This window comes from Bos javanicus, chromosome 8 (genome assembly GCF_032452875.1).
Source record: "Bos javanicus breed banteng chromosome 8, ARS-OSU_banteng_1.0, whole genome shotgun sequence".
In the NCBI taxonomy this organism is placed as follows: domain Eukaryota; kingdom Metazoa; phylum Chordata; class Mammalia; order Artiodactyla; family Bovidae; genus Bos; species Bos javanicus.
The window spans coordinates 2,248,168-2,274,909 of record NC_083875.1 but is presented as its reverse complement, the minus strand read 5'-3'; the positions used below and the strand labels follow the sequence as shown (position 1 = coordinate 2,274,909).

The 26,742-nt window shown below is 45.3% G+C and overlaps 1 protein-coding gene across 3 annotated transcripts; it reads left to right on the top strand.

The window, feature by feature from the left end:
• The first annotated feature begins 1,412 nt into the window (after positions 1-1,412).
• On the top strand, positions 1,413-26,742 carry LOC133252379 (histone PARylation factor 1). 3 transcript variants are annotated; one of them, XM_061424926.1, is made up of 9 exons: positions 1,730-2,664; positions 9,208-9,324; positions 13,075-13,234; positions 14,936-15,125; positions 16,419-16,517; positions 22,222-22,372; positions 24,036-24,123; positions 25,432-25,604; positions 26,502-26,742. In XM_061424926.1, the coding sequence occupies exons 1-9, from the start codon at positions 2,602-2,604 to the stop codon at positions 26,631-26,633; spliced, it is 1,173 nt and encodes a 390-aa protein (XP_061280910.1). In that variant the 5' UTR covers positions 1,730-2,601; the 3' UTR covers positions 26,634-26,742. The 3 variants fall into 3 exon arrangements, with proteins under 3 accessions (XP_061280912.1, XP_061280910.1, XP_061280911.1); XM_061424928.1 differs by lacking the exons at positions 1,730-2,664; positions 9,208-9,324 and adding an exon at positions 1,413-1,576; XM_061424927.1 differs by lacking the exon at positions 9,208-9,324 and having other exon boundaries at positions 1,737-2,664.

Here is a 26,742-nt window from a genome sequence, read left to right as displayed (position 1 = left end):
TGATCCCGATTAAGCATAGTTGGGTAGACCAGGCGGAGGTTGGTCACTGTTGAGTCAGGCAGTTTGCCAGGGTCCAGTGATCACAGATGGGGGCAGGCAGCATGCAGCGTCAAAGGTTCACAGGACAGTGCATCTGCCGCCCATCAGTGTGGCTCCCGGGACCAGCTCTGTCTGAAGCTGCCTCTGACTTTCAGTCTGGAAACTTAGATGAAAGTGGACCCTGCCCACCTCTCCCTGTGCTCTGATGAAACAGAGTCACCTGACTTTCCCTAATTAGGTCCCTTACAATCAACAGATTCTACAAGAAGTCCTTTTTGCCAGGACACACCAGGAATCTGAGTGCCCTAGGGGCAGTGGGCCTTCTCAGCACTGGTGCTATCATCCAGGGTTGGGACATGCCTCGTCAGGGGCTCACTCCTGATTGCTGGAGTCAATAGTTCACACTTCCAGGGCCTCATTCTGCTTCAGTAGGAGTGTGGCGGCATCCCAGGACCTGGAATTCCAAGTACATCCTGTCTTGTCTTGTCTTTTTTATACTATTTATTTAGCTATTTACTTTGACTGCCCCAGGCCTTAGTTGCAGCACATGGATTCTTTGAACTTCTTTAAGACATGCAGGATCATGTTGTAGCATGTGAGGTCTAGTCCCCTGACCAGGTATGGATCCTGGACCCCCTGCATTGGACCACCAGGGAAGCGCCCCCTCCCTGTCTTTTGTCTGCAGCAGCTCAAATAATGGAGTGTTTATTTCAGAGGCTAGATGTGATATCTGTTGTCTTGAACGCATGAAAAAGATTGGAAATAAATATCTTTTTTAAAATTGTATCTTGGATCAGGAGCTTAAAGTTAGGTGAATCCTAGAATCAATCACTCTCTTCAGGAATACGTAGGAATTCTTGATCCCATTTCCATTGTCTTTTATTAATCTGTTTCATTAACAATCTATCCCCTAAATAGTAAACCCAGTGACTTTTCGTAACTATTATTGTTGCAGTATGTGTTTTCTCAACCTGTACTGTGATCAGCTGTACTTTTCTACTGTACTTTTGTTTTCTGTTGTGCTTTTGTTTCTATTGTACAGGTTTTCTTGACCTGTACTTTTCTATTGTAGCATTTTATTGGGTCTGAGAACCTTCAAGTATGCAACCCCAACTGCTACAACTGATTTTATGTGTCGCTATATGGTTCTGGTAGTTAATGTGTGAATTCTCATTCTTTAGAATACTACAGAATGAGGCCTATATATTTTCTTTTACATATAATTTGATAGAAACGTTTTAAAATGCAGTACTTCTTTAAAGGAAAACCAGATGCTCAGGTGGGTCAGCCTGCGGAGGGCGCACCTGCCCGGCAGGCGGAGTAGGCGGGGCCTCGGCCACTCGCGGGCTTGGAGGCGGGCTGGGGGCGGTGCCTTTTCTCTGTGCGCGCGGCGGCGAGGGGAAACGATTGGTGGCCCTTGAACCGGAAGTGGTTGGCGGCGCGCGGGCTCTCGGCGGGACCGGCTGGCACTGCAGCTTCTTGCTGCAGGATGGTGGGCGGTGGCGCGAAGCGTAGACTCCGCGGAGAGGGGCCGCAGGTACCGCATTGAGGTCCGAGGGCGGCCGTGGGCCCGAGGATCGCGCGGCGCGTTTGTCCTCGGCTAGAGGGCAGGCCGCGCGCTGCGGTCGGAGCGGAGAGCGGCGCCGCGCCTCGTCTCCGGGTCCCTCGGGGGCGCGTTGACAGCTCAAGGCCGGTTACAGTCTCGGGGCCCAGCCCTGGGGCGGCCACAGCCCGGGGTCCTCGGGGTCAGGTTGGCGCGGCCTGGCGGACCTCCCCTGGGGCGCGGGCTGACTTAGCCCACTCCCCCTACACCACCCTCCTTGTCCCACCCGTAGGATGGCGTGTGGGGCCCCTCCCGTGGAGCCGTCCCCGAAGCGGGTGACTCGGGGGATTGGTGTCGGGGCGCAGCGCCGAGCTCGGTCCGGGGCGCTCGGGATAGGGAAGAGGGGCGCTCACTTGGAGGGGCCGTCTGCTTAGGCTTTCTTGCATCTTACGTGAGTCAGCACTGCAAGAACAGGAAAGAGTCCGGCTGTAAAGAGTAAAGGAGGGTTTCCAAAACTTCCTTCAGCCGCGCTGTCAGCTGGGGTGCAGGTGGTGGCGGGGTTGGGGTGAGACGGTGCCGGAGGGCCAAGTTCTGGGCGGCCTTTGCCCCGGTCGCGCTTTCTAGAAATACAAGGGTAAATAAAGGATAAGGGCAGCCCTGAGGGGGACAGGTACTGTATAGTCCTGAACTCTAGTTATTGAGAACTGGGGGATCCTGAACTAGCATGTGAGCTCAGGCAGCGCTGAAACGCTCGTTCCTCCTTTTAAAGGGGCAGTGAACTGCTCTGACAGAGTGTTAGTGTTAGGAAAAAAGTCTCAGAAATGAAGAGGAGTCCACAGAGGCTACGGTTAACCTAATATAGGTAGCAGTTATGTATTCTGTGTTAGCACTGTTCTGTCTGTGTCTACAAATAATTTATTGTCACAGCCTTATGATATAGGTACTACACAGACCTTTTTTGTAGCTGAGAAAATAGGGCACAGAGGTTAGATAACTCACCCAAGGTGACAGAGCTGGAAATGGCAAGAGTCAAGAATCTCCCTGAGCAGCCTAACCAGTATGCAAAACTGCCTTTTATGGAAGTATTTTTAAAGGCTCTTCTTTATAACATCTTAGATTTGCGCCTGTCTTTGAAAGTCTAACCAAAGGCTGTTACACAAACAAGAGGGAGGGTGGGTCAGGTCCTGATGAGTTCCTGCTGTTGCCTGTTTACAGTTGGAGAGGCAGCATGCAGTGGTTGAGCACCACCCCGCCCCCCCCCCCCGCCCCAACCCCGGAGCTGGCCCACCTGGGGTTCAGTGCGGTTCTTCACTTTCTAGGTGGAGACCCAGGGCAAGTCACTTAACCTCGGTTTCCTCCTCTGTAGAGTGTGGCTAATCAGATCAGATCAGATCAGTCGCTCAGTCCTGTCCGACTCTTTGTGACCCCATGAATCGCAGCATGCCAGGCCTCCCTGTCCATCACCAACTCCCGGAGTTGACGGAGACTCACATCCATCGAGTCAGTGATGCCATCCAGCCATCTCATCCTCTGGCATCCCCTTCTCCTCTTGCCCCCAATCCCTCCCAGCATTAGAGTCTTTTCCAGTGAGTCAACTCTTCGCATGAGGTGGCCAAAGTACTGGAGTTTCAGCTTTAGCATCACTCCTTCCAAAGAAATCCCAGGGCTGATCTCCTTCAGAATGGACTGGTTGGATTCCCTTGCAGTCCAAGGGACTCTCAAGAGTCTTCTCCAACACCACAGTTCAAAAGCAATTCTCTGACGCTCAGCCTTCTTCACAGTCCAACTCTCACATCCATACATGACCACAGGAAAAACCATAACCTTGACTAGATGAACCTTTGTTGGCAAAGTCATGTCTCTGCTTTTGAATATGCTGTCTCGGTTGGTCATAACTTTCCTTCCAAGGAGTGAGCGTCTTTTAATTTCATGGCTGCAGTCACCATCTGCAGTGATTTTGGACCTCCCCAAAATAAAGTCTGTCACTGTTTCCACTGTTTCCCCATCTATTTCCCATGAAGTGATGGGACCGGATGCCATGATCTTCGTTTTCTGAATGTTGAGCTTTAAGCCCACTTTTTCACTCTCCACTTTTACTTTCATCAAGAGGCTTTTTAGTTCCTCTTCACTTTCTGCCATAAGGGTGGTGTCATCTGCATATCTGAGGTTATTGATATTTCTCCCAGCAATCTTGATTCCAGCTTGTGTTTCTTCCACTCCAGCGTTTCTCATGATGTACTCTGCATAGAAGTTAAATAAACAGGGTGACAATATACAGCCTTGACGTACTCCTTTTCCTATTTGGAACCAGTCTGTTGTTCCATGTCCAGTTCTAACTGTTGCTTCCTGACCTGCATACAGGTTTCTCAAGAGGCAGATCAGGTGGCCTGGTATTCCCATCTCTTTCAGAATTTTCCACAGTTTATTGTGATCCACACAGTCAAAGGCTTTGTCATAGTCAATAAAGTGGAAATAGATGGTTTTCTGGAACTCTCTTGCTTTTTCCATGATCCAGCAGATGTTGGCAATTTGATCTCTGGTTCCTCTGCCTTTTCTAAAACCAGCTTGAACATCAGGAAGTTCACGGTTCACATATTGCTGAAGCCTGACTTGGAGAATTTTGAGCATTACTTTACTAGCATGTGAGATGAGTGCAATTGTGCGGTAGTTTGAGCATTCTTTGGCATTGCCTTTCTTTGGGATTGGAATGAAAACTGACCTTTTCCAGTCCTGTGGCCACTGCTGAGTTTTCCAAATTTGCTGGCATATTGAGTGCAGCACTTGTAGTACCTATTAATAGCTCATGAGGTACTTCTGGGGATTAGATGAGTTCCATCTATAGGTGTTTAGAACAGTGGCAGGCACTGTAGTAAGTGCATAACAAGTACTTATCACTAACAGTGTTTACTGTCATCTTTATTGCTGTTAGTATCACTATTGGGGCTTCCCAGGTGGTGCTAGTGATAAGGAACCAGCCTGCCAATGCAGGAGACTTAGATGCTTCTGGGTTGGGAAGATCCCCTGGAGGAGGAAATGGCAACCCTCTCCAGTGTTCTTGCCTGGAGAATCCCACGGACAGAAGAGCTTGGTGGGATACAGTCCACGGGGTCGCAAAGAGCAGAAACAGCTGAAGCGACTTAGCGTGCACGATGACACCATCAATTTTTTGATCCAATTTGAACAGCCTTTTTGTTCAGTTTAATTTTTTATGACCTGTGACACATTGTAATCTTTGGCATAATCCACTGTTATCCTTGATCATGGCCCACTTTGACCTCATTTGTTTAGTTATAGAACAAACACCTGGGAAGCCATTGCCCAGCCCAGGGACTGAAAGGAGAACCACAGCTCTCCATCCTCACGGTCCTCACTTGTCCTTTCTGCCCAGCTCCTTCCTGTCGCCCTTATTCAGTGCAGCTACAATCCTCAACTGTCTGTTTTTCCTTTGTCTTCTTATTTTACCTTTATCACCCATGAGGTTATTATGTCTGTCTGAACTATATTTTGAACTTCATAAAATGGCTGTCATGCTGTATATAATCTTTGGGGATTTTTTTTCTTCATTTAATGTGGTTAACATTGATCCATATTGTGTGTGGCTGTTTCCTTTTCACTAAGTAATACTCCATTTTGAGCCCTCTGAACTCATAATCACAGAAAACTAACCAGTCTGATCACATGGACCACAGCCTTGTCTAACTCAATGAAACTATGAGCCATGCCATGTAGGGTCACCCAAGACGGACGGGTCATGGTAGAGAGTTCTAACAAAACGTGGTCCACTGAAGAAGGGAATGGCAAACCACTTCAGTTTTCTTGCCTTGAGAACCCCGTGAACTGTATGTAAAGACAAAAAGATAAGACATTGAAAGATGAATTCCCCAGGTTGGTAGGTGCCTAATATGCTACCAGACATCAGTGGAGAAATAACTCCAGAAAGAACGAAGAGACGAGGCCAAAGAAAAAACAACACCCAATTGTGGATGTGACTGGTGATGGAAGTAAAGTCCGATGCTGTAAAGAGCAATATTGCATAGGAACTTGGAATGTTAGGTCCGTGAATCGAGGCAAATTGGAAGTGGTCAAATAGGAGATGGCAAGAGTGAACGTCGACATTCTAGGAATCAGCAAACTAAAATGGACTGGAATGGATGAATTTCACTCAGATGACCATATTATCTACTACTGTGGGTAAGAATCCCTTAGAAGAAGTGGAGTGGCCATCATAGTCAACAAGAGTCTGAAATGCAGTACTTGGATGCAGTCTCAAAAATGACAGAATGATCTCTGTTCATTTAAAAGGCAAACCATTCAATATCACAGTAATCCAAATCTATGCCCCAACCAGTAATGCTGAAGAAGCTGAACGGTTCTGTGAAGACCTACAAGACCTTCTAGAACTAACACTGAAAAAGGATGTCCTTTTCATTATAGGGGACTGGAATGCAAAAGTAGGAAGTCAAGAAACACCTGGGGTAACAGGCAAATTTGGCCTTGGAGTACAGAATGAAGCAGGACAAAGGCTTATAGAGTTTTGCCAAGAGAATGCACTGGTCATAGTAAACACCCTCTTCCATCAACACAAGAGAAGACTCTATACATGGACATCACCAGATGGTCAACACCGAAATCAGACTGATTATATTCTTTGCAGCCAAAGATGGAGAAGCTCTATACAGTCAGCAAAACAAGACCGGGAGCTGACTGTGGCACAGACCATGAACTCATTGCAAATTCAGATTTAAATTGAAGAAAGTAGGGAAAACCACTAGACCATTCAGGTATGACCTAAATCAAACCCCTTACAATTATACAGTAGAAGTGAGAAATAGATTTAAGGGTTTAGATCTGATAGACAGTGTGCCTGAAGAACTATGGGTGGATGTTCATGACATTGTACAGGAGGCAGAGATCAAGACCATCCCCAAGAAAAAGAAAGGCACATAGGCAAAATGGTTGTCTGAGGAGGCCTTACAGATAGCTGTGAAAAGAAGAGAAGCAAAAGGCAAAGAACAAAAGGAAAGTTATAACCATTTGAATGCAGAGTTCCAAAGAGTAACAAGGAGAGATAAGAAAGCCTTCCTCAGTGATCAGTGCAAAGAAATAGAGGAAAACAATAGAATGGGAAATACTAGAGATCTCTTCAAGAAAATTAGAGATACCAAGGGGACATTTCATGCAAAGATGGGCACAAGAAAGGACAGAAATGATATGGACCTAACAGAAGCAGAAGATATTAAGAAGACGTGACAAGAATACACAGAAGAACGATACAAAAAAGATCTTCACAACCGAGATAAATCAGGATGGTATGATCACTCACCTAGAGCCAGACATCCTGGAATGCGAAGTCAGGTGGGCCTTAGGAAGCATCACTATGAACAAAGCTAGTGGAGGTGATGGAATTCCAGTTGAACTCTTTCAAATCTTAAAAGATGATGCTGTGAAAGTCCTGCACTTGATATGCCAGCAAATTTGGAAAACTCAGCAATGGCTGCAGTACTGGAAAGGGTCAGTCTTCATTCAAGTCTCAAAGAAAGGCAGTGCCAAAGAATGCTCAAACTACTGCACAGTTGCACTCATCTCACATGGTAGTAAAGTAGTGCTCAAAATTCTCCAAGCCAGGCTTCAACAGTACGTGAACTTCCAGATGTTGAAGCTGGATTTAGAAAAGGCAGAGGAGCCAGAGATCTAATTGCCAACATCTGTTTGATCATCGAAAAATTAAGAGAATTCCAGAAAAACATCTACTTCTGTTTTATTGACTATGCCAAAGCCTTTGACTATGTGGATCACAATAAACTGTGGAAAATTCTGAAAGAGATGGGAATACCAGACCACTTCACCTGCCTCTTGTGAAACCTGTATGCAGGTCAGGAAGCAACAGTTAGAACTGGACATGGAACAACAGACTGGATCCAAAGAGGGAAAGGAGTACGTCAAGGCTGTATATTGCGACCCTGCTTATTTAACTTATATGCAGAGTACATCATGATAAACACTGGGCTTGATGAAGCACAAGCTGGCATCAAGATTGCCAGGAGAAATAGCAATAACCTCAGATATATAAATGACACCACCCTTATGGCAGAAAGTGAAGAAGAACTAAAGAGCCTCTTGATGAAAGTAAAAGAGGAGAGTGAAAAAGTTGACTTAAAACATTCAGAAAACTAAGATCATGGCATCTGGTCACATCACTTCATGGCAAATAGATGGGAAAACAGTGGAAACAGTGAGAGACTTTATTTTGGGGAGCTCCAAAATCACTGCAGATGGTGACTGCAGCCATGAAATTAAAAGACTCTTGCTCTTTGGAAGAAAAGTTAAGCCAACCTAGACAGCATATTAAAAAGCAGAGACATTACTTTACCAATGAAGGTCCATCTAGGCAAGGCTATGGTTTTTCCAGTGGTCATGTATGGATGAGAGAGTTGGACTGAGTGCAGAAGAATTGATGCTTTTGAACTGTGGTGTTGGAGAAGACTCTTGAGAGTCCCTTGGACTGAAAGGAGATCCAACCAGTCCATCCTAAAGGAAATCAGTCCTGAGTATTGATTGGAAGGACTGATGCTGAAGCTGAAACTCCAATACTTTAGTGCTGATGAGGAGAACTTTGAAAAGACCCTGTTGCTGGAAAAGATTGAAGGCAGGAGAAGAAGAGACGATAGAGGATGAGATGGCTTGATGGCATCACTGACTCAATGCGCATGAGTTTGAGTAAACTCTGGGAGTTGGTGATGGACAGGGAGGCCTGGCGTGCTGCAGTTCACGGGGTCGCAAAGAGTTGGATACGACCGAGCAACTGAACTGAAAACTCCAATGTTTGAAAATCCTGTAACCATTCTCCTGTCAATAGGCATTTTCATTTGTCCTATTTTCAACTCATAAAACAGTACCTTTCTATGTATATCATCTGGTTCATAAATGCGCTTTGCAGACTTTAAATGATACCTAAAGTTACAAGGTCAAGTTGATCCTGAAATTTAGGATTTCTCAGTGTTGGTTCTGTGGACATTTGAGCCAGTTAATTAAGCTTCTCTTAAAGGGCCTCTCCTGTGTTGTAGGACACTTAGCAGCGTCCCTGGCCTCCACCCACCAGAGTGGCAGTAGCACACGCTCCCTCCCAAATTTGTACAACCAACAACGTCTCCAGACACTGCTGAGTGTGTCCCCCTGGAGGCAGGATGGCTCAAGTGGAACAACCCTGATGTAGATGGGAATGGAAGGACAGGAAGGAAAGTTCCTACCACTTCTCAGAGACTGAAGATACGTAACCTTTGACCAGGAATTTTATCTCTGCAGAAATGGGCCGGGTATCTAAGGGGCATTGGAAAGCCTAGCCTACTTACAAAATACACTTATATTGCAGAGATGCTGGAGGGAGTTTTATAACCAATCTGGCATTAAAGGACCTTTTCTGAAATAATTTTTTAACTGTTTTAACCTCTCATATCCAGTTATATCTGACAATTTCCTCCGGTATGATTGCTTAGTCTGTTTAAACAAGAGGCATGATGGCATCCTGTTTACCCAAACAAGGCGAAACCTGCTCTTTTCTTTCTTTCTTTTTTTATTTCATTTTTTATTTTGTATTAGGGTATAGCCAATTAACAATGTTGTGATAGTTTCAGGTGGACAGTGAATGGACTCAGCCACACATATACGTGTATCCGTTCTTCCTGCAAACTCCCCTCCCATCCAGGCTGTCGTGTAACATTGAGCAGAGTTCCCTGTGCTCTACAGTAGGTGCTTGTTGGTTGTCCATTTTAAATGTAGCAGTGTGTTCATGTCCATCCCAAACTCTCTTATTATCCCTTCTCCTGCATCCTTCCCCACCTCAACCCCCCCCCACCCCACGGCCAACCATAGTTCATTCTCTCAAGTCTGTAAGTCTGTTTCTGTTTTGTAAATAAGTTCATTTGTATCATTTCTTTTTAGATTCCACATATAAGGGATGTCAAAGGATATTTCTCCTCTGTCTGACTTCAGTCAGTGTGACAATCTCTAGATCTACTTAGGTTGCCACAAATGACATTATTTTATTCTTTTTAATGGTTGAGTAATAACTCCATTATATATACACACCACATCTTTATGCATTCCTCTCTTGATGGACTTTCAGGTTGCCTCCATGTTTTGGCTATTGTAAACAGTGCCTCAGTGAACACTGAGGTACATGGATCCTTTCAGATACGTTTTACTCTAGATACATGCCCAAGAGTGGGATTTCTGCATCATATGGTAGCTCTATTTTAGTTTTTTTAAGGAATCTTTATACTGTTCTCCATGGTGGCTATACCAGTTTATATTCCCACCAACAGTGTAGGAGGGTTCCCTTCTGTCCACACTCTGTCCAGCATTTATTGTTTGTGGATTTTTTGAAGGTAGCCATTTTGACTGGTGTGAGATGAGATACCTCATTGTAATCTTGATTTGCATTTCTCTATTTAGCAAAGTTGAACATGTTTTCATGTGCGTCTTGGCCATCTGTATGTCCTCTCTGGAGGAGTGCCTGTTAACTCCTCTGTCCATTTTTTGACTGGGTTGTTTGTTTTGATGTTGTTAAACCTCATGAAGTGTTTGTAAATTTTGAAGACTAGTCCATTATAGCTCCTCCATCCATGGGATTTTCCAGGCAAGAGTACTGGAGTGGGGTGCCATTGCCTTCTCCAATAGGTCATATTACATTCAAGTATTTTCTCCCAGTCAGTGGGTTGTCTTTTCATTTTTTTTTTTATTGTGTCCTTTGCTGTGCCAAAGCTTTTGAGTTTAAGTAGGTCCCATTTGTTTTTGTTTTTGTTTCCATTATTCTGGGAGACAAATCAAAAAAGATATGCTGCAATTTATGTCAGAGAATGTTTATAGTGCCTGGTCTCACATTTAGGTCTTTAATCTATTCGGGTTTATTTTTGTGTGTGGTGTTAAAGAATGATCTAATTTCATTTTCTTACAAGTAGCTGTCCAGTTTTACCAGCATCATTTGTTAAAGAGACTGTCTTTCCAACATTGTGTAGTATTGTTGCCTTTGTTGTAGGTTAATTGGCTATAGTTGCATGGGTTTATTTCTGGGTTTTCTATCCTGTCCCATAGATCTATATTTCTATTTTTGTGCCAGGGCATACTGTTTTGATGACTGTAGCTTTGTAGTATAGTCTGAAGTCAGGGAGCCTGAGTCCTCCAACTCTGTTTCTCTTTTTCAAAACTGCTTTAGCTATTTGGGGTCATTTGTGTCTCCATAGAAATTTTAAGATTTTTTGTTCTAGTTCTGTGAGAAATTGGTAATTTGATAGGGATTGCATTGAATCTGTAGATTGCTTTGAGTAATATAGTCATTTTGACAATATTGATTCTTCTAATCCACAATCATGGTATATCTCTCCATCTGTTTATATCTTTTTCAATTTATTTTGTTAGTGTCTTAGTTTCCACAGTATGGGTCTTTTACCTCCTTGGGTAGGTTTATTGCTAGGTACTTTATTCTTTTTGATACAATGATAAGTAGAATTGTTTCTTGAATTTCTCTTTCTGATATTCTGTTGCTAGTGTACAGAAATGCAACAGATTTCTGAGTTAATTTTGCATCCTGCAACTTTAGCAGACACACTGATGAGCTCTGGTAGTTTTCTGGCAGCACCTTTAGGATCTTCTGTGTATATTGTCCTGTCAACTGCAGACAGTGACGGTTTAACTTCTTTTCCAATTTGGATTCCTATTCTTTCCTTCTCTTCTCTGATTGCCGTAGCTAGTACTTCCAAAACCATACTGAATAAAAGTGGTGAGAGTGGACATCCTTGTGGGCATTCTTGTCTTGTTCCTGAGCTTAGATGAATGCTTTCAGCTGTTCATCACTGAGTATGCATGTTGGCTGTAGGTTTGTCATATATGGTCTTTATTATGTTGAGGTGTGTTCTCTCTGTGCTTACTTTCTGTAGAGTCTTTATTGTAAACAGCTGAATTTTGTCAGAGGCTTTTTCTGCATCTGTTGAAATGATCATATGTTTTTATTCTTCAATTTGTTAATATGGTTCATAACACTGATTTGCAAATATTGAAAAATCCTTACTACCCTGGGATGAATCCCACTTGCTCATGGTGTATCATCCTTTTAATGCATTGTTGGGTTTGGTTTGCTGGTATTTTGTTGAAGCTTTTTGCGTCTGTATTCATCAGTGATACTCACCTATAACTGTCTTTTTTATGTGGTGTCTGTCTGGTTTTGGTCCAGGGTGATGGTGGCCTCATTGAGAGTGTTTGGAAGTGTTCCTTTCTCTACAGTATATGGCGACATAAGCTTGGTGAACCTGATCTTGGAATTTACAGAAGTGGAGGGGAAGGTCTTTGGAAGGGGCTGCAGTCTTTCACAATGACAGTTGAATGGGCTGTCAGTAAATTATGAATTGTTTCTCTTTAAAGCTCACACTGGGGTTTCCCAAGTGGCACAGCAGTAAAACATCCATCTGCAATGCAGAAGATACAGGTCTGATCCCTGGATTGGGAAGATCATTTTGAGTAGGAAATGGCAACCCACTCCCGTATTCTTGCCTGGAAAATGTTGTGGGCAGAGGAGCCTGGTGGGCTATAGTCTATGGGGTCCCAAAGAGTTGGACATGACTTAGCGCAGCATACACACCTGTGAAGGCATCTGGTCCTGGACTTTTGTTTGTTGGGAGTTTCTTGATAAACATAGTTTCAGTTTCAGAGTTCATGATTGACCTATTCATATTTTCTGTTTCTTCCTGGTTCAGTTTTGGGAGACTGCGTCTTCCTAAGACTTTGTCCATTTCTTCTAGGTTGTCCATTTTATTGGCGTATCATTGCTCGTAGTAGTCTCATGATCCTGAGTGTTTCTATGGTGTCCATTGTAACTTCTTCTTTTTCATTTCTCATTGTATTGATTTGAGTCCTCTCCCTTTTTTCCTTGATGAATCTGGCTAAAGGTTTTTCAATTTTGTTTATCTTTTCAAAGAACCAGCTTTTAGTTTTGTTGATCTTTGCTGTTGTTTCCTTTTGTATCTGTTTCCTTTATTTATGCTCTGATCTCTACGATTTCTTCCCTTATACTAATTTTAGGTTTTGTTCTTTCTCTAGTTGCTTTAGGTGTAAGATTAAGTTGTTTATTTGAGATTTTTCTTGTTTCTTGAAGTAAGATTCTGTTGCCATAAATTTCTGTCTTAAAACTGCTTTTGCTGCATGTCATAAAACCCTGCCCTTTTCTTATTCCTCATTTCCTGCTGTTTACCTTTTCTTTTATCCATTTTGGCTTTTTGCTTTCTACGTTTCCATTATCTTAGAGACATGTGTTTAGATATTTGTTGTGTGTGCCCCTCCTGACCCAATTACTGTTCTTTTTCTCCTTGCCCAAAAGAATCCCCAGATTTTACTCAAACACCATATATAGAGTTTTAAAGAAAATGCATGTATCTCATAGAGTTGGGTGAATAAGATAAGCAAATTACTTTTAGAGAAACTAAGTTTTGTGTGCTGATTTTCAGTGTGAAAAACCGGTCGATGTGAAGAAGAGTAAGTCCTGTGAAGCTGACGTGCCCAGTGACCTTCGAAAAGAGGTGGAAAGCCATTACAGGCTTCCTCTGCCTGAAGATTTCTACCACTTCTGGAGGTTCTGCGAAGGACTTGACCCTGAACAGCCAGCTGGTGAGTGTTCCAGAACCTTCCTCCTGCTGCTGCCAGTGGAAAAGGCAGTAGGAAGCTGGACTCAGGATCTAAACAGTTCACAGAAAAGGAGCTTCCCCAAAGAGGTGTGAAATCAGAGAAGCAGAAGGTAATGGTGTCACTGTGACCTGTTACACTAGCAGAGGGGCATCACCCCGTAGTGCACTCTGATGAGCGGCTGGGGGGAAAACGAGAGCACACTCTGACTGTGAGCGTGACTTAGCAGCTGCTTCTAGGAGCCTGTTGTACGGACGCAGTGAACCCAAACCTGTGTTCAACAGCAGTGAAACAAGAAGTAGGAAACAGCGTATGTGCTCACAGTCACACATCTGTTCAGTGGACTGTATGTATAGTTTCAGAAGAATCCGGCAGATTTGCAGGCAGTTATAAAGCATCGTGCCTGGAATATTTTAAGTGAAAAAAGAGACCGTGTATAGCTTTTGCTGCATTAGTATTACGTCAGGAACATACACAGCCACGCACACAGATACACACCACACACAGACAGAAGCACACATCCCTGTATACTTTGTGAGCATACTGTCCCTGGAAGGTACACCAAAAACGGGTCACGTTGCAGCAGTTACTTTTCCCTGTTACCCTTTTGTACTGACGGAGTGTCTTCATGCGGTGCGGGGAAGCACTGCCTGGACTGTAGACAGGAACGTACACCGGGAGAGAGCTGGGCTTGGGCCGTGTTATCCACACATTCAACCATGCAGCAGCAACCTGTCTACAAGTATTCACAGACATGTACAAGCGTGTTGGCAGAGATGGCCACTGAAGCAGTGTTTAGAATGAAAATGTAACAAACAGTAAATGCCTATCAATAGAGTAGACGTCCTCTTTCTTTAAAGAAACATTTAGTAGCCTGAGAAACTATTCAGAGGATTTAAGTGAGAACAGGATGAAGAACTAAAAAGCAGAGTACAAACAGCAAGATCTCCCTTTATAGCCCTATCTCATATCTGTTCATGGAGGGGGATGTTATTTTCCTCCCTCCAAGTCAACTATCTCCATGCCCTTCTCACTGTTGGCCCTTGCAAGAGTTCTCCCTCCGTGGCATCCTGGGCCCTGGTCCTGCCTCTGCGGGAAGCAGAGGGGCCTGTCTGTCGTAAGCGTGCACACCTGGCGACTCTGATCAGTGACTGGAGAAGGAAGTGGATTCAGCCTGGGTTAGGGTGAGTCAGACTGAGCGCCCAGGAGGCCAGGAATCGAGACTGATCAGTAGTTGAGGGGGGGAGGGAGGAAGTACTTTAATTAAACACGTTTGTAGTTAAATTACTTGTCCTCATGGGCTAGCCCTCTTGCCTCTCCCTTGGTCTGGGTGTGCTCAAATATTTGAGGCAACAGCTGCATTGCATAATAATGAGACAAGCTAAACGTCTGCAGCTCTAATAGGCCCCCAGGAACACAGAACTGTCCTGTTTGGGCCAAAGTCAGAAACAGCAGGAGTGTTTGAAAGGTCCTCAGTGGTAAAGTTACGAGGAAATCCTAAATGTAAGGGCCACATCTTCATTGCTCTGATTTCTTTTCCATAGAGTGTTTACAGCAGACATCTTCAAGTGACTGAAGACTTCTTTTACTTTAAAAGCTCTTTTTAAAGACGGTTGCTTAGAAACATTTTTCTGAATGAAAGGTACTATTTTCTGCTTCTTCTAAGTAAACTTGTTTAATTTATAGATTCACTATCTGCAAGCCTTGGACTTCGATTAGTGGGTCCTTATGATATCCTTGCCGGAAAACATAAAATAAAGGAAAAATCAGCAAGCTTGAATTTTAATCTTCACTGGAGATTTTACTATGATCCTCCTGAGTTCCAGACCATTATTATTGGAGACAGTAAAACTCAATTCCACATGGGGTATTTCAGGTAAGGGTCATTTCTTCTAAAATACAGCTTTGTCTTTGTTTAGTCACTAAGTTGTATCTGGGTCTTTGTGACTTCGTGGACTGTAGCCTGCCAGGCTCCTCTGTCCATGGATTGTCCAGGCAAGAATACTGGAGTGGGCTGCCATGCCCTCCTCCAGGGGATCTTCTCAACCCAGGGATTGAATTTGAGTCACCTGCATTGGCAGGCGGATTCTTTAGCATTGAGCCACAAGGGGAGCCCTTACTTCTCCCAAAATACAGCTATTGCCCCTTTTATGAGTGCAAGCAGACATTCACTGGCCTCCCCAAGGCGAAGGGCATGTACCCTCTGTTGGTGGTGTTCTAACTTACTGACCTACCCTGGAATGGATGAACTTGTTAGGCCAACCTCATCAGTTTTTCTGCTGTGCTTATAAACTTTTTTCTTTTCGGTTGAGAAGAGCTCTTTTTGCCCAGGGAAGGTAATTCGGAGCAGCTGCTGTGACTTAAGTTAGGCATGTGCTTCCGAGGGCCGTGGAACTAAGCACGCACTCTGAAGCAGACTGGTCCTCTTGTTTATTGTCTGGGTGGCCCTGTACCAGTCCCCTGTACCCGTGACTTTCTGTGACTCACTTTCATTCCACACACCTAACAAGAATATCTGGGGGTAAATGGATACATACAAGATGCTCAGACTTTTAGAAATAGAGCCGGTGGAGGTGGGGATCCCTTGTCCACTTGAGAGGTGCTGTCGTTGACGGCGGGGTGAGGGACAGAACATGGAGGGAACGTAGGGATGCTGTGGGCACCCAGGGCTGGGAGTCGGGCCCTGACCCGCTGGCCTCCCACTGCCCGTCCAGGACCTTAGCTGAGTCACCTGGTCTCTCTGTGTGGTTTCCTAGTCATACAGTGAAGAGACTTGGTGGTCGATATGCTTCCAGTTCTTTCACCGCAAATATTCTGTGGTCCTCCTGTCTCGTTTCTTTTTGCTGCTCCACCTTCTTTGTTTTTCACAGACTGTAAAACTTGGGTGGGATGATTGTATGTAATTTCACCTCCTTTTGACAAGCTTTATTCCCCCTTTCTTTGTATTTAGGTGTAAAAGTAACTAGGTCCTAAGAATCTTAATTTTAGGTTCTGTTATATAAATGAGATTTGTTGTGGATATTCCTAAGAAGCCTAGAACTTAAACCTAGCAAATTCATTAGCAATTTTTTAAAAGACATGCAGATATAAATTCTTATTTTCAAACCTAAAATCCTCCCTTCTGATAAGTTATGGGCAGCTAAATTTTTACTACCTTTCGTTTAAACAGGGATTCTCCTGATGAACTTCCTGTATTTGTCGGTACAAACGAAGCAAAGAAAAATTGTATAATTGTTCAAAGTGGAGATAATGTGTTTGCTGCAGTCAAGTAAGAAAATATTTCACTACCTCTCCTATTGATATTTGTTTACAATTTTTATACCGTATCAGTCTCTCTGATTTTTAGAGCATTTCCATGAATTTTGCAGACTTCCCTTGCATACACACTTCATCTTTTCACCAAACAATAGACTCTTTTCTGACTACTTAATGAAAATATTACTTAAACTTGACCTTGTTTGTCCCATGGCAAGGTCACAGGATTTTTAGGCATCTGACTTTAAACACAGTCATGGCGAGCTCGTACTGAGCAGCTGCATTACGTGGAATGTGATTCACACAGGAGGTTGAGTGTCGTGAAGCAGGCAGTCCGCACATCCTGGGGGCAGGGTGGGAGTGAGGGACCGGTGGGGGGGTGTTGTTGACTCAGCTCAGTGGTGGGTGGTCTCTGACCCCCAGGGAAGAGCTGGGGAGTGGGGCTCCGGGACTACATTGTCTGTCAGGATCTGGGCCAGTGAGAGGGAGCCCCTTGCCCGCCGTCCCTGGACACTGGGGACGGGACAGGACGGTCATGTGCCTCTACGAGCCAGTGGGGCTGGATCAGGTCTCCACGCTCTGATATCAGGGCCTCGTCTTCAGTAGGGCAGGGGGGCGAGCGGCATGAGCTGAAGCACAGGGTGGGCGTCGCGGGGGCACCTTGCTCTGTCCTGGGCAGCTGCAGGCCCCGTCTGCAGCACGTGTGCAGTGGACTGTAATAAAATGAAGAAGGCATCTGACTCGCTAAGTAGATCATGTTTGTGTGACATCTTTTAATCACCTGCTTTTAAAAAGACTTTGATTCCCTGTGCTTGCATGGCACAGATTGGCAGTAAACAGGACTCGGACTCAAGTCTGTCGGTGAGCCTGCAGGGCCCCTGCATGTGCAGACCGCTGCGTCCGAAGGGCGGAGGGCTCCCGGCAGGCTCCCTTCTCTCCTGGCAGCTCTGAAGTTACAGAAGGTGTGGCTTGCTCTTCATATTTTATATGGTTCTTCACACCCTTCGTTGTTTGTTTCCTTGTCCGTCTCCTGCGCTGATGTGTGGGTTCATGGGAGAGAGGCTTTTTCCTGTGCGCGGCGCCTGCTCTGTGAGTCAGGCATTCCTTCCACAAACTCTGACAGCAGAACCACCACGTTTCCTTCAGTCCTACTGGTCTTATTAAAAAGAAAGTTCAGTTGTTATCTAAAATAATACAAGATTGTTCTGGCATTTTTTAGCTTATCAGAGAACACAGAAGAAAGAAAACAAAAATTCACTGGTGATAAATTTATAATTTAGGGGAAGACCACCAAGGATTTGAGTAGCTAACGTTATTCAAAAAATGTTTTGTACTTCGGTAATTTATATCAAACATATGTTTGATAAAGTATTAATAATACTTCTATAGGTTATAATACTTTTCATTTATTATAGATTATAACTTTGTGTATATTTAGTATAATTTTTGAGACTTTATTGAAATCAGTTAATTAAAATAATTTGTATATCAGCCTGAGTAAGGTGTTTTCAGGCAGACCATTTGTTAAAAACAAATTATTTATGCCTAGGGAAACTAGTTTTCTTTGCGTAAGATTTAATAGTAGCCCAAGAAAATGCAAATTCGGCTAACAAAGGTGAGTAAAAATTAAAGAGTGGTAATACCCAGTGGAGATCAGCCCTGGGATTTCTTTGGAAGGAATGATGCTAAAGCTGAAACTCCAGTACTTTGGCCACCTCATGCGAAGAGTTGACTCATTGGAAAAGACTCTGATGCTGGGAGGGATTGGGGGCAGGAGGAGAAGGGGACGACAGAGGATGAGATGGCTGGATGGCATCACTGACTCGATGGACGTGAGTCTGGGTGAACTCCGGGAGTTGGTGATGGACAGGGAGGCCTGGCGTGCTGCGATTCATGGGGTCACAAAGAGACGGACACGACTGAGCGACTGAACTGAACTGAACTGAATGCCCAGTGGTGTTTACGGTGTAAGAAATCCTTGTGCTCTGTGTTAATTGGTAAAACGTTTATGGAGAGCAGTTGGAATACGGCTGTTTATATATTTTTTCAAAGATTTCTTCACAGATAATGAAGGTTGCCAGGTACTGTGCTGCACCTTAAATTAGCAATTCCATTCCTAGCTCCTTATCTGAAGAAGTTTTGGGTTTGTACACAGATATCTGTATATATTGCAGGTTATTTATAAAAAAGAAAAGTTGGAAAAAATGCACATTTCCAGCAGTAGAGAAAATTAGGTAAGTAAACAGAGACTATCCATGCAGTGTAGCACCAGGATATTGATCCATCAGTTTAGGAAGGTGTGGACACATTGCATGAGGAGGTCATGTAACAGAATGGTGTGGAAAGGTCCCCGCTTCACATCCTGGAACACACACAGAAATCCGGGTAGACTGGAGGTTTTAAAATTCATATCTTTATACAACAAAATTAGAAGTTATTTTCTTTATTCTTTCTTTTCCCTAAAATAATTGTAGCAGTATCTGGACCTCACATACCTCCTGAAAGGTCTCAGAGACCGTGGGGTACACAGGCTGCTCTGGGCACTGATGCTGAGTTAATGGTTTGAGACCCTCACATGGGAGCTTCACCTCAGCTGCTGTTCCTCAGCTCCTCCAGAGCAGGACTCGGGAACATTTTTTAAAACTACGTATTACAGGTAAATCTGAGTGTAGCCCAGAGGTGCACTTCTGTAACTTTAATTCAACGAACATTCATTTCAGTGGATGTTTAATGGGTGCGTACTTCGATTGGGGCCCAAAGACCATTTAAAATATTTGCTGCTTTCTCTAAATACGGCCAGAGTGTTAGGTCTTGGGTCGAGTTGCACTGTTAAATATCCTCTTCTCTTCTCCCCTGCGCCCGGTCGTCCTCTGCCTCCCCGCCTTGCTGTCCTGTGTTGTGCAGACTTATTCTCATAGGCCATGACTTTTCAAGCAGTGGCTCTGAGTAGAATCCTTGAAACTGGGAACCCAGGAGGTTCTGATGCATGCTCAGCTCCGGAACCCGAACTGAACGGCGGCTATCAGACAGTGGGGTGTGGAGCCTGCCCGCCGGCTCAGGGGCCGTGAGGGGCGCTCTGGGTGGTGGTGGGGGTGTTCTCTCACCCCTCGACGAGCGGGCGGCAGCGGTTGATCGGCGGACGGTGTCGTCACAGCACGGCCACGACGCGAGTGTCAGCACCGTCCCCAGGTTGCCGACGGAGCTGGAAGGACGAATCAGGCCCTGCGGCTGGGCGCCGGGTGGGAAGTGCGGAGGGTCTGTCTCAGTGAGAGAGGCCCTGTGGGACCAAGAGCTGAGCTCAGCTGTTTTCCACTTCCACTGGAGAGAGTGGCCGGCACACAACCGGGTATTCCGACCTGAGTGTTCGGGAGACGTTTTCTCAAATGAACTGATGAAGACAATTGACTGCTGTCATTTCTAAAAATTCAAGATTTGAAAAGCAAATCTTGTAAGTTGTAACCAGCCTTGTGAGCATGGCAGCCGCTCACTTCCTGAAGACTTTGCTACTGTGATGGGTGGTGCTGTGGCTGTGGTGTCCCCTACCGTGACGGGACGGGGAGTCTGGTGTGACGGCGAGCTTCACTCTGGGGGAGCGCTCTATAGCCTAGTGAACTGATCTTTTCCTCACGAGCACCGCAGGAGTCTCCCGAGGTCCAGGCTCACTCACGGCTCGTGGAACAGCACAGGACGTTCTGGCTCTTTCCGCGGGCACATCTCCGCCCGGAGCGGAGCACCGCAGAGCGGTGTCAGCACAGGTTTGAAGCTGAGATGGAGCTGGGCAAGCAAGAGCGGAAGTGGTCCTGCCGGGCAGCAGGGCCGCCGGTAGGGGTGGGCCCTGCCCCGAGAGGCCCTCCCCGTGGGCCCGCGGGAGGCAGGGAGGAGGCGCGCGTGGGGAGGGGCAGTGTGGGGAGGGGCCCCAGGCCCGGGCCGCAGTGTGCTGTGCAGTCGTGTTGACAGACCGACCTCCTGACTCGCGGCTGCTGAGGCAACACGAGGTGTGCTGGGACTTTGCTGTAATTAGGAGACTCTGATCCTGGTGGTCTCAGCTTTAACCAGCGCACACTCATTCTCTCAGCTTGGGTACGGTGTGGTCCTCTGCCTCAGCTTCCTGATCTGTAAAATGGGGATGAGAACAATGCCCCAGCGGGCACTGCCCAGCGTCAGTGCTGGGCAGGAGCGGCTTCCTCCCGCGAGCCTGGCAGTGGCTGCAGGAAGGGGACTGGGCCAATTCCAGCTTGCTCTTGCACTCTTGACTTTCTGCTCTAGCGGTAGAAGTCTTTTTTAAAAAATTACTGCAGTATACTTGGTTTACAATGTTGGGTTAGTTTCTGCTGTACAGCGCATGAGTTACACATATATCCCGTTTTTTAGATTCTTTTCCCATGTAGCTCATTACAGACTATTGTGTACAGTTCCCCGTGCTGTATACAGTAGGTCCTTATTAGTTATCTGTTTATATAGTGTGTACATGCCAGTGCCAATCTCCCAATTTATCCTTTACTTCCTGGTAACCGTAAGTTTGTTTTCTACATCTATAACTCTATCTTTGTTTTGTAGATAAATTCATTTGTATCCTATTTTTAAGATTCTTTTCCTCACTTCACTTAGTATGATAGTCTCTGGGTTCATCCATGCTGCACAGATGACATCATTTCGTTCTTTTATTGCTGAGTAGTATTCCATTGTATGTAGGTACCACATCTTCTTTACAAGTTGTAGGTACAACATCCTCTGTTGATGGACATCTAGGTTGCTTCCATGTCCAGGCTGTTGTGAATAGTGTGCAGTGAACACTGGGGTGCACCGACATGTCTTTTCAGATTATAGTTTTCTCCAAGTGTATGCTCAGGAGTACGGTAGCTCTGTTCTTAGTTTTTTGAGGACCCTCCATACTGTTCCCCATAGTGGCTGCAAGAGTGTAGGAGGGTTCCCTTATCTCCACACCCTCTCATGCATTCTTAAAATTATTTCCATAACTGGCAATAATGTACTATTTCACATACCTTTAATATTTATTTTGTATACTTCGCTGGCGGTCTGGTAATTAAGACTCTGTGCTTCTTCTGTTGGGGGGCATGAGTCCAATCCCCTGTGGGGGAACTAAGATCCCACACGCCTTACCATGCAACCAAAAAAATAAAAGTGAAAATTAAGTTACTTTTAAAAAAAGTTATTTTGAATTGTGCTTTTGTATTAGCTTATAAAATAGTTTTGCTTTCCTTTACATTTTTAAAATTTCTTAACACAGATTTGAAGGTAACATTTAAAAGAATTTGCTGATGTTTAAGTATTATAAAGGTCCTCCAGTTCTGCACAAGTGGAAAGTCGTTTTTTGGAGTCTCCACATTCTTTTCTCCTGTTACATCAGACTTCTGCAAGGTTGTATGTCAGATCCTAGCATCAAGTGATGCAACATAAACTTGGCTTAACCTCACTTTTTAAGTACCTTGCGTCTTGGTTGTAGACATCACAGGGATAAACAGATCTTGTTTGCTGTTTCTGTGACTGGTAGGTATTTATTAATACTGCTTTTCTCTTGTCTGAAGAATCTGTTAGGGGCTTTGAGAGAACGTTGGTGGTTATTCTGCCTTCTATTTCTCGGGGTTTGATATCTGTAACTTGGCTCCCCTCAACTTCCCAGGGTCGGTGCACTTAGTACAGTAGGGTACATATGAACGAGGGCTACATACTAATGAGGGCTTTTACTTCTTTTTCAGATTATTTTTGATGAAAAAACTTAAAGAAGTAACAGATAAGAAGAAAAGTAGTCTCTTGAAAACCATAGATGAGAAACTCACAGAAGCAGCCAGAGAACTGGGGTTCTCCCTGGAGCAGAGAACTGTGAGGATGAAGCAGAGAGACAAGAAAGTATGAGTTCCATCTGTCGGTCTCTGTTTGCTGTTTCAGGGTGGGGGGCGGCAGGGGTGGGTTCCCGCTCACCTGCATCTCCTCCCCTCCCCTCCTGAGGAGAGCTGTCCCCGCCTCCCACAGAGCTGGCTCCAGGGTGGTTCGGGGGCTGGACTGGAAGAGTCCTGCCGGTGTGGTGGGCACGAGACAGGGCACCCTCGCTGTGGTTGCAGAGCTCAGGCCAGGCCAGCCCAGTCTCTCTTTAGTCTTGACCTACCAGTCACTCATCTCATAGTAGAAGAGCGGCTTTGTACCTCACACTTGCTTACATTTCTTTTTTTAATAGCTAAGGCTGGATGGTTTCATGCCAGGTGATTTTGGGTAGATTTGTAAAGGTCTGCCTTACGGGCTTTATATAGTCAGCCCTGAGGGTAGTTGGCATATGGGCGACGTTGTTCCTGAGCTGTGTACTGGGGTGTGCGAATTCCTCCAGGAATTGGTGTGAGAAGTCGTCTCTCCTTGCTTTATTGAGCCCACCGGCCTTCCTTTTGCGCCTGCTGTGTGAGTGGAGTTTCATAAATAGCAGATACCTCTGGGTTTGGGATCCTTCGGGTTTTTCACTTGGCACCTGCCTGGGTAACAGAGAAGCTGAAAGAATTCTGCTTTGGAGCAAATGAGAATTCTGAGTCCGTCCTGATAACCCCTGAGGAGGGACATTTATTACTGGAGTCTGGACACCCAGTCTCCTCCAGCCTCTGAGCAGGGTCTCCTGCATGTGGCTGCTTCATCTGTGCATTCTCAGCCAAATGGAGTACTAGTCAGCCCTGAATAAGCCAGTACTGGTAACTAAGTACTTTAGCTTAGTTATTAAAAATCCTACTCCAGTTCATTTTCTGATCCTGACTCAGCCGCAGGGGTGGGTGACTTTCAGGTAAGTTGTAGTCACTGAGTCCCTGTCTTATCAGCTCTTTTAGTCCTGGAGGTCAGGAAGTAGTTTCTAAAAGTGTCCATGGCATGAAACTCCCTGCATGGGGGCATTTCCCTGCTCTAAGATTTCATGCTGCTGTTTTACCTCTCCAGTTTTCACCAGGGGCCTTTCCCCACCTTAGAGTGAGGGGAGGGGAGCGTGTCTCACCCCACTGTGACGTAGCCTGGTAAACACATAAAAAGAAAAAAAAACCTTAGAACCATGATTTCAACCATGGTGATAATGGTTATGTCATTTGCCTCCATAAAGGGTGCCCCCAAACTAGAAGCTGCCTGACTTAGGGGAAGTTTGCTGGCAAGTCTGAATGCTCCTGGGGACCTGTGTTTCGCAGACGGGCAGGAGTTCTGGCCACATCCCCTCCTGCTGGGCGGGCCTCTGGCTCTCTGCGCAGCAGCTGTGGCTGTGGACTGAACTGACACCACCCCCTGCCTCTGCGGCGGGACACACGGGGATGACTTCCCTATGCTGACAGTTAGTAAAGGCCATTCATTGCACTGCTCTGTAATTATTTCAAGTACTTGACTTCTACCTGATTTTAAAGGAAAGAATAGTTAACTTCTGCCCTGGGGTCCAAATCTACTGAAATAAAAGGCACAAATTATATTTTGGCAGAAGTCTTAAGGGTTTGTGTATGAGCTTTATGTGCCCCCTTTGTTGTTTTCGTCTATTTTCCATGTTATTTTTGTTTTATTTAAGGTGGTGACAAAGACCTTTCATGGGGCAGGCTTGGTTGTCCCAGTGGATAAAAATGATGTTGGATACAGAGAGCTCCCTGAAACGGATGGTAGGGTATTTATGTGGCCATGAGCATGTGTTAATGTGTGGGGGGAGTTTCCTTGTGTTGAATAGGTGGATATAGTTCCCCACCCACCTGCAGTGACGAAGGGCTCAGGCTCTGGGGTCAGGGAGGCTTGAACTGAAGCTGGGTTTGCAGCTGTGTGGCCTTAACCAGTTGTATAACTTTATTAAACGACATCTTCCATCTGTCACATGGTGAGTGGCGGTGAGTACCGTCCATAGGGGTGTCTGGGAGTAACCCGATACATAAGGTGCTTATTATTTATGCACTGCTTGCCTAACAGCACTTGGAACAGTGTTTTTACAAGTTTAAACAATACGAGCCTATGGTCTAGGTGACTTTTTCTACTATTTCACAACCTTTGACATTACGGTCAACTTACACTATAGTAGTTACTGAAACAGCATGTGTTTGTGGACAGTTTTCCATCTGAATGTAGGTTTTTTTAGCTTTTAGAAGCCCATCCTGAGTTACTTCTTCTGTAAGTATAAGCACTCTTTGCAAATGGACTTTTCATACGCAAAATCTAACTGTTGCTTTGTTGAAAAGGAGGATAAAATCTCTCATGAGCGCTCTGCCTGTCCCCTGCCCTACCCCTTTCCTTTTCTCCTGGGAACACGCCTTCATCTGGCTCCCTTGGGAGGGGAGGAGTGGGGCGTGCAAACAAGAGGGCATCGAGATCAGAAATGTTAAAGCACTGTTTTTTCTAATGTGGATAAATGTTAAGCAGTTTTCTCTATTTTACCTCAAATTGCATTTGTGCTGTGGCCCCACACCCCCACGTTGGTAAAGGAATTGGTAAAGGTTTAATTCCACAGTGATTTGTCTCTCGTATTTTTCTGTACTGCTTTTTAAAAGTAAGTTAGACAAAGGCAAAAAGAGCACACTTTACTATTAGGATTTTTTTTTTTTTTTTAACCCAGCTTCTGGTGTGGATGAGCCTAGAGTGGGGCTCTGTGTATGCTCGGTCTCCATACTGTTTTTGATTTTTTTCAACCATTTAAAAATGAAAACACATTCTTATCTTGAGGACAGTTAAAAACAGGTGGGCCAGGCTTGTGCACCCTGGACTAGCCCAGGGAAAATCTGGAAGCTGGTGTGACTCCTGGTTGTAGTTAGACTCATGGAGAAACCACTTTGCTGGAACAAGAAATGGTTTTTGTTAAGATTCAAGCATAAAAATGGCTAAAGTAAAACGGCTGATGTGTTACAGCACCAAGGCAGGAGGCCCCAGGGACAGTGTCACGGGGGGCGTGGGTGCTCACAGGTAACGCTGCGGCCCTGTTCTCTCAGCCAGCCTCAGGAGAATCTGCGGGACAATTGTGGAGGCCCCCAGTGATGCCGACAGACTGCAGGCCTTTGCCCCCGTCCAGGAGATGATGACCTACGTGCAGTTTGCTAACGATGAGTGCGACTATGGGATGGGGCTGGAGCTGGGACTGGACCTCTTCTGCCATGGCTCCCACGTGAGTGAGCACCACCCCCCCACACACACACACACACGCGCGTGGGGTATGGACTCAGCTGGAATTTCAAAATGAACTTTTTGAAATTATTTTAAGCAGATTCTTGAAAGATTCTTGAGTTCTAAGAATATTTCTTATTTGAGGTTCATCTTATGTTTCTGGCCAAGGTGAACGACCAAGACTTTTTTGCCTTCAGGTATATGTTAACATGGGGCTTCCCAAGTGGCTCAGCGGTAAAGAAACCCACCTGCCAATGCAGGAGATGCAGGTTTGATCCCTGGGTGGGGAAGATCCCCTGGAGGAGGAAATGGCAACCCACTCCAGTATTCTTGCTTGGAGAATCCCATGAACAGAGGAGCCTGGCGGGCTGCATTCCTCTAAAGAGTTGAACATGGCTTAGAAACTCAACAACAAATGTTCAAGTGATCTATTAGCTACATATACAGCTTCGGTGTGACACATACACCTTCCTGGGCTCCATCTCATTCTCCATAGGGGATCTGTTCTGTGTTAGATGAAGAGCAAATGCTATTTGGAAATATGCTTTAAAATCTTTAAGACTCAGTGCCGATGTTTTATCATTAACACCTCCTCATTAAACAGGAGACACCCACTCAGTTCCAGCAGGGGGTACCTCAGCTCTAGTTGTTTCAGGGTCGGGGAGGCAGGTGATACGGTGACTCCGGGGCTGTCACCTGCCTCAAGTCCTGTCTTCCCAGCAGTGGCCGTGGGAGTGTGGGGAGCGCTCCCCGACCCTCTGTCCTGCTTGTGGCCGCAGTCTGTCCTTCCCGGCCACGGCACCTGCAGACAGGTGAAGGGTCTGCATTCGGGACGTGGGCTCTGTTAAACAAGTACCTGCTGCGCTCTCTGGCTGATGTCACCTTCTTTGGTTTTCAGTATTTTCATAAAGTTGCTGGCCAGCTTTTACCTCTGGCATATAATCTGCTGAAGAGGAATCTCTTTGCGGAAATTATTGAAGCTCATCTAGCAAACAGGAGCCAAGAGGACGTGGACCAGCTCGCAGCATGAGTGGGGCTGCCTCTCTGGTGTACAGGATTGCAGAGCTTTAGTGTGAAACGTGTCCTTCTGTTTTTAAGGACTACAGGAAATAAATGGATGGCAACTTTACTTTCCTAAA

What these genes read in the sequence shown, in the direction of transcription:
- LOC133252379 (XM_061424926.1), top strand. Translation starts at nt 2,602, where the DNA reads ATGGCAAGAGTCAAGAATCTCCCTGAGCAGCCTAACCAGTATGCAAAA. An exon ending in TGACCCTGAACAGCCAGCTG is followed by an intron (nt 13,235 to 14,935) that starts GTGAGTGTTCCA and finishes TTTAATTTATAG; the next exon opens with ATTCACTATCTGCAAGCCTT. An exon ending in TCTTCTGCCATGGCTCCCAC is followed by an intron (nt 25,605 to 26,501) that starts GTGAGTGAGCAC and finishes TTTGGTTTTCAG; the next exon opens with TATTTTCATAAAGTTGCTGG.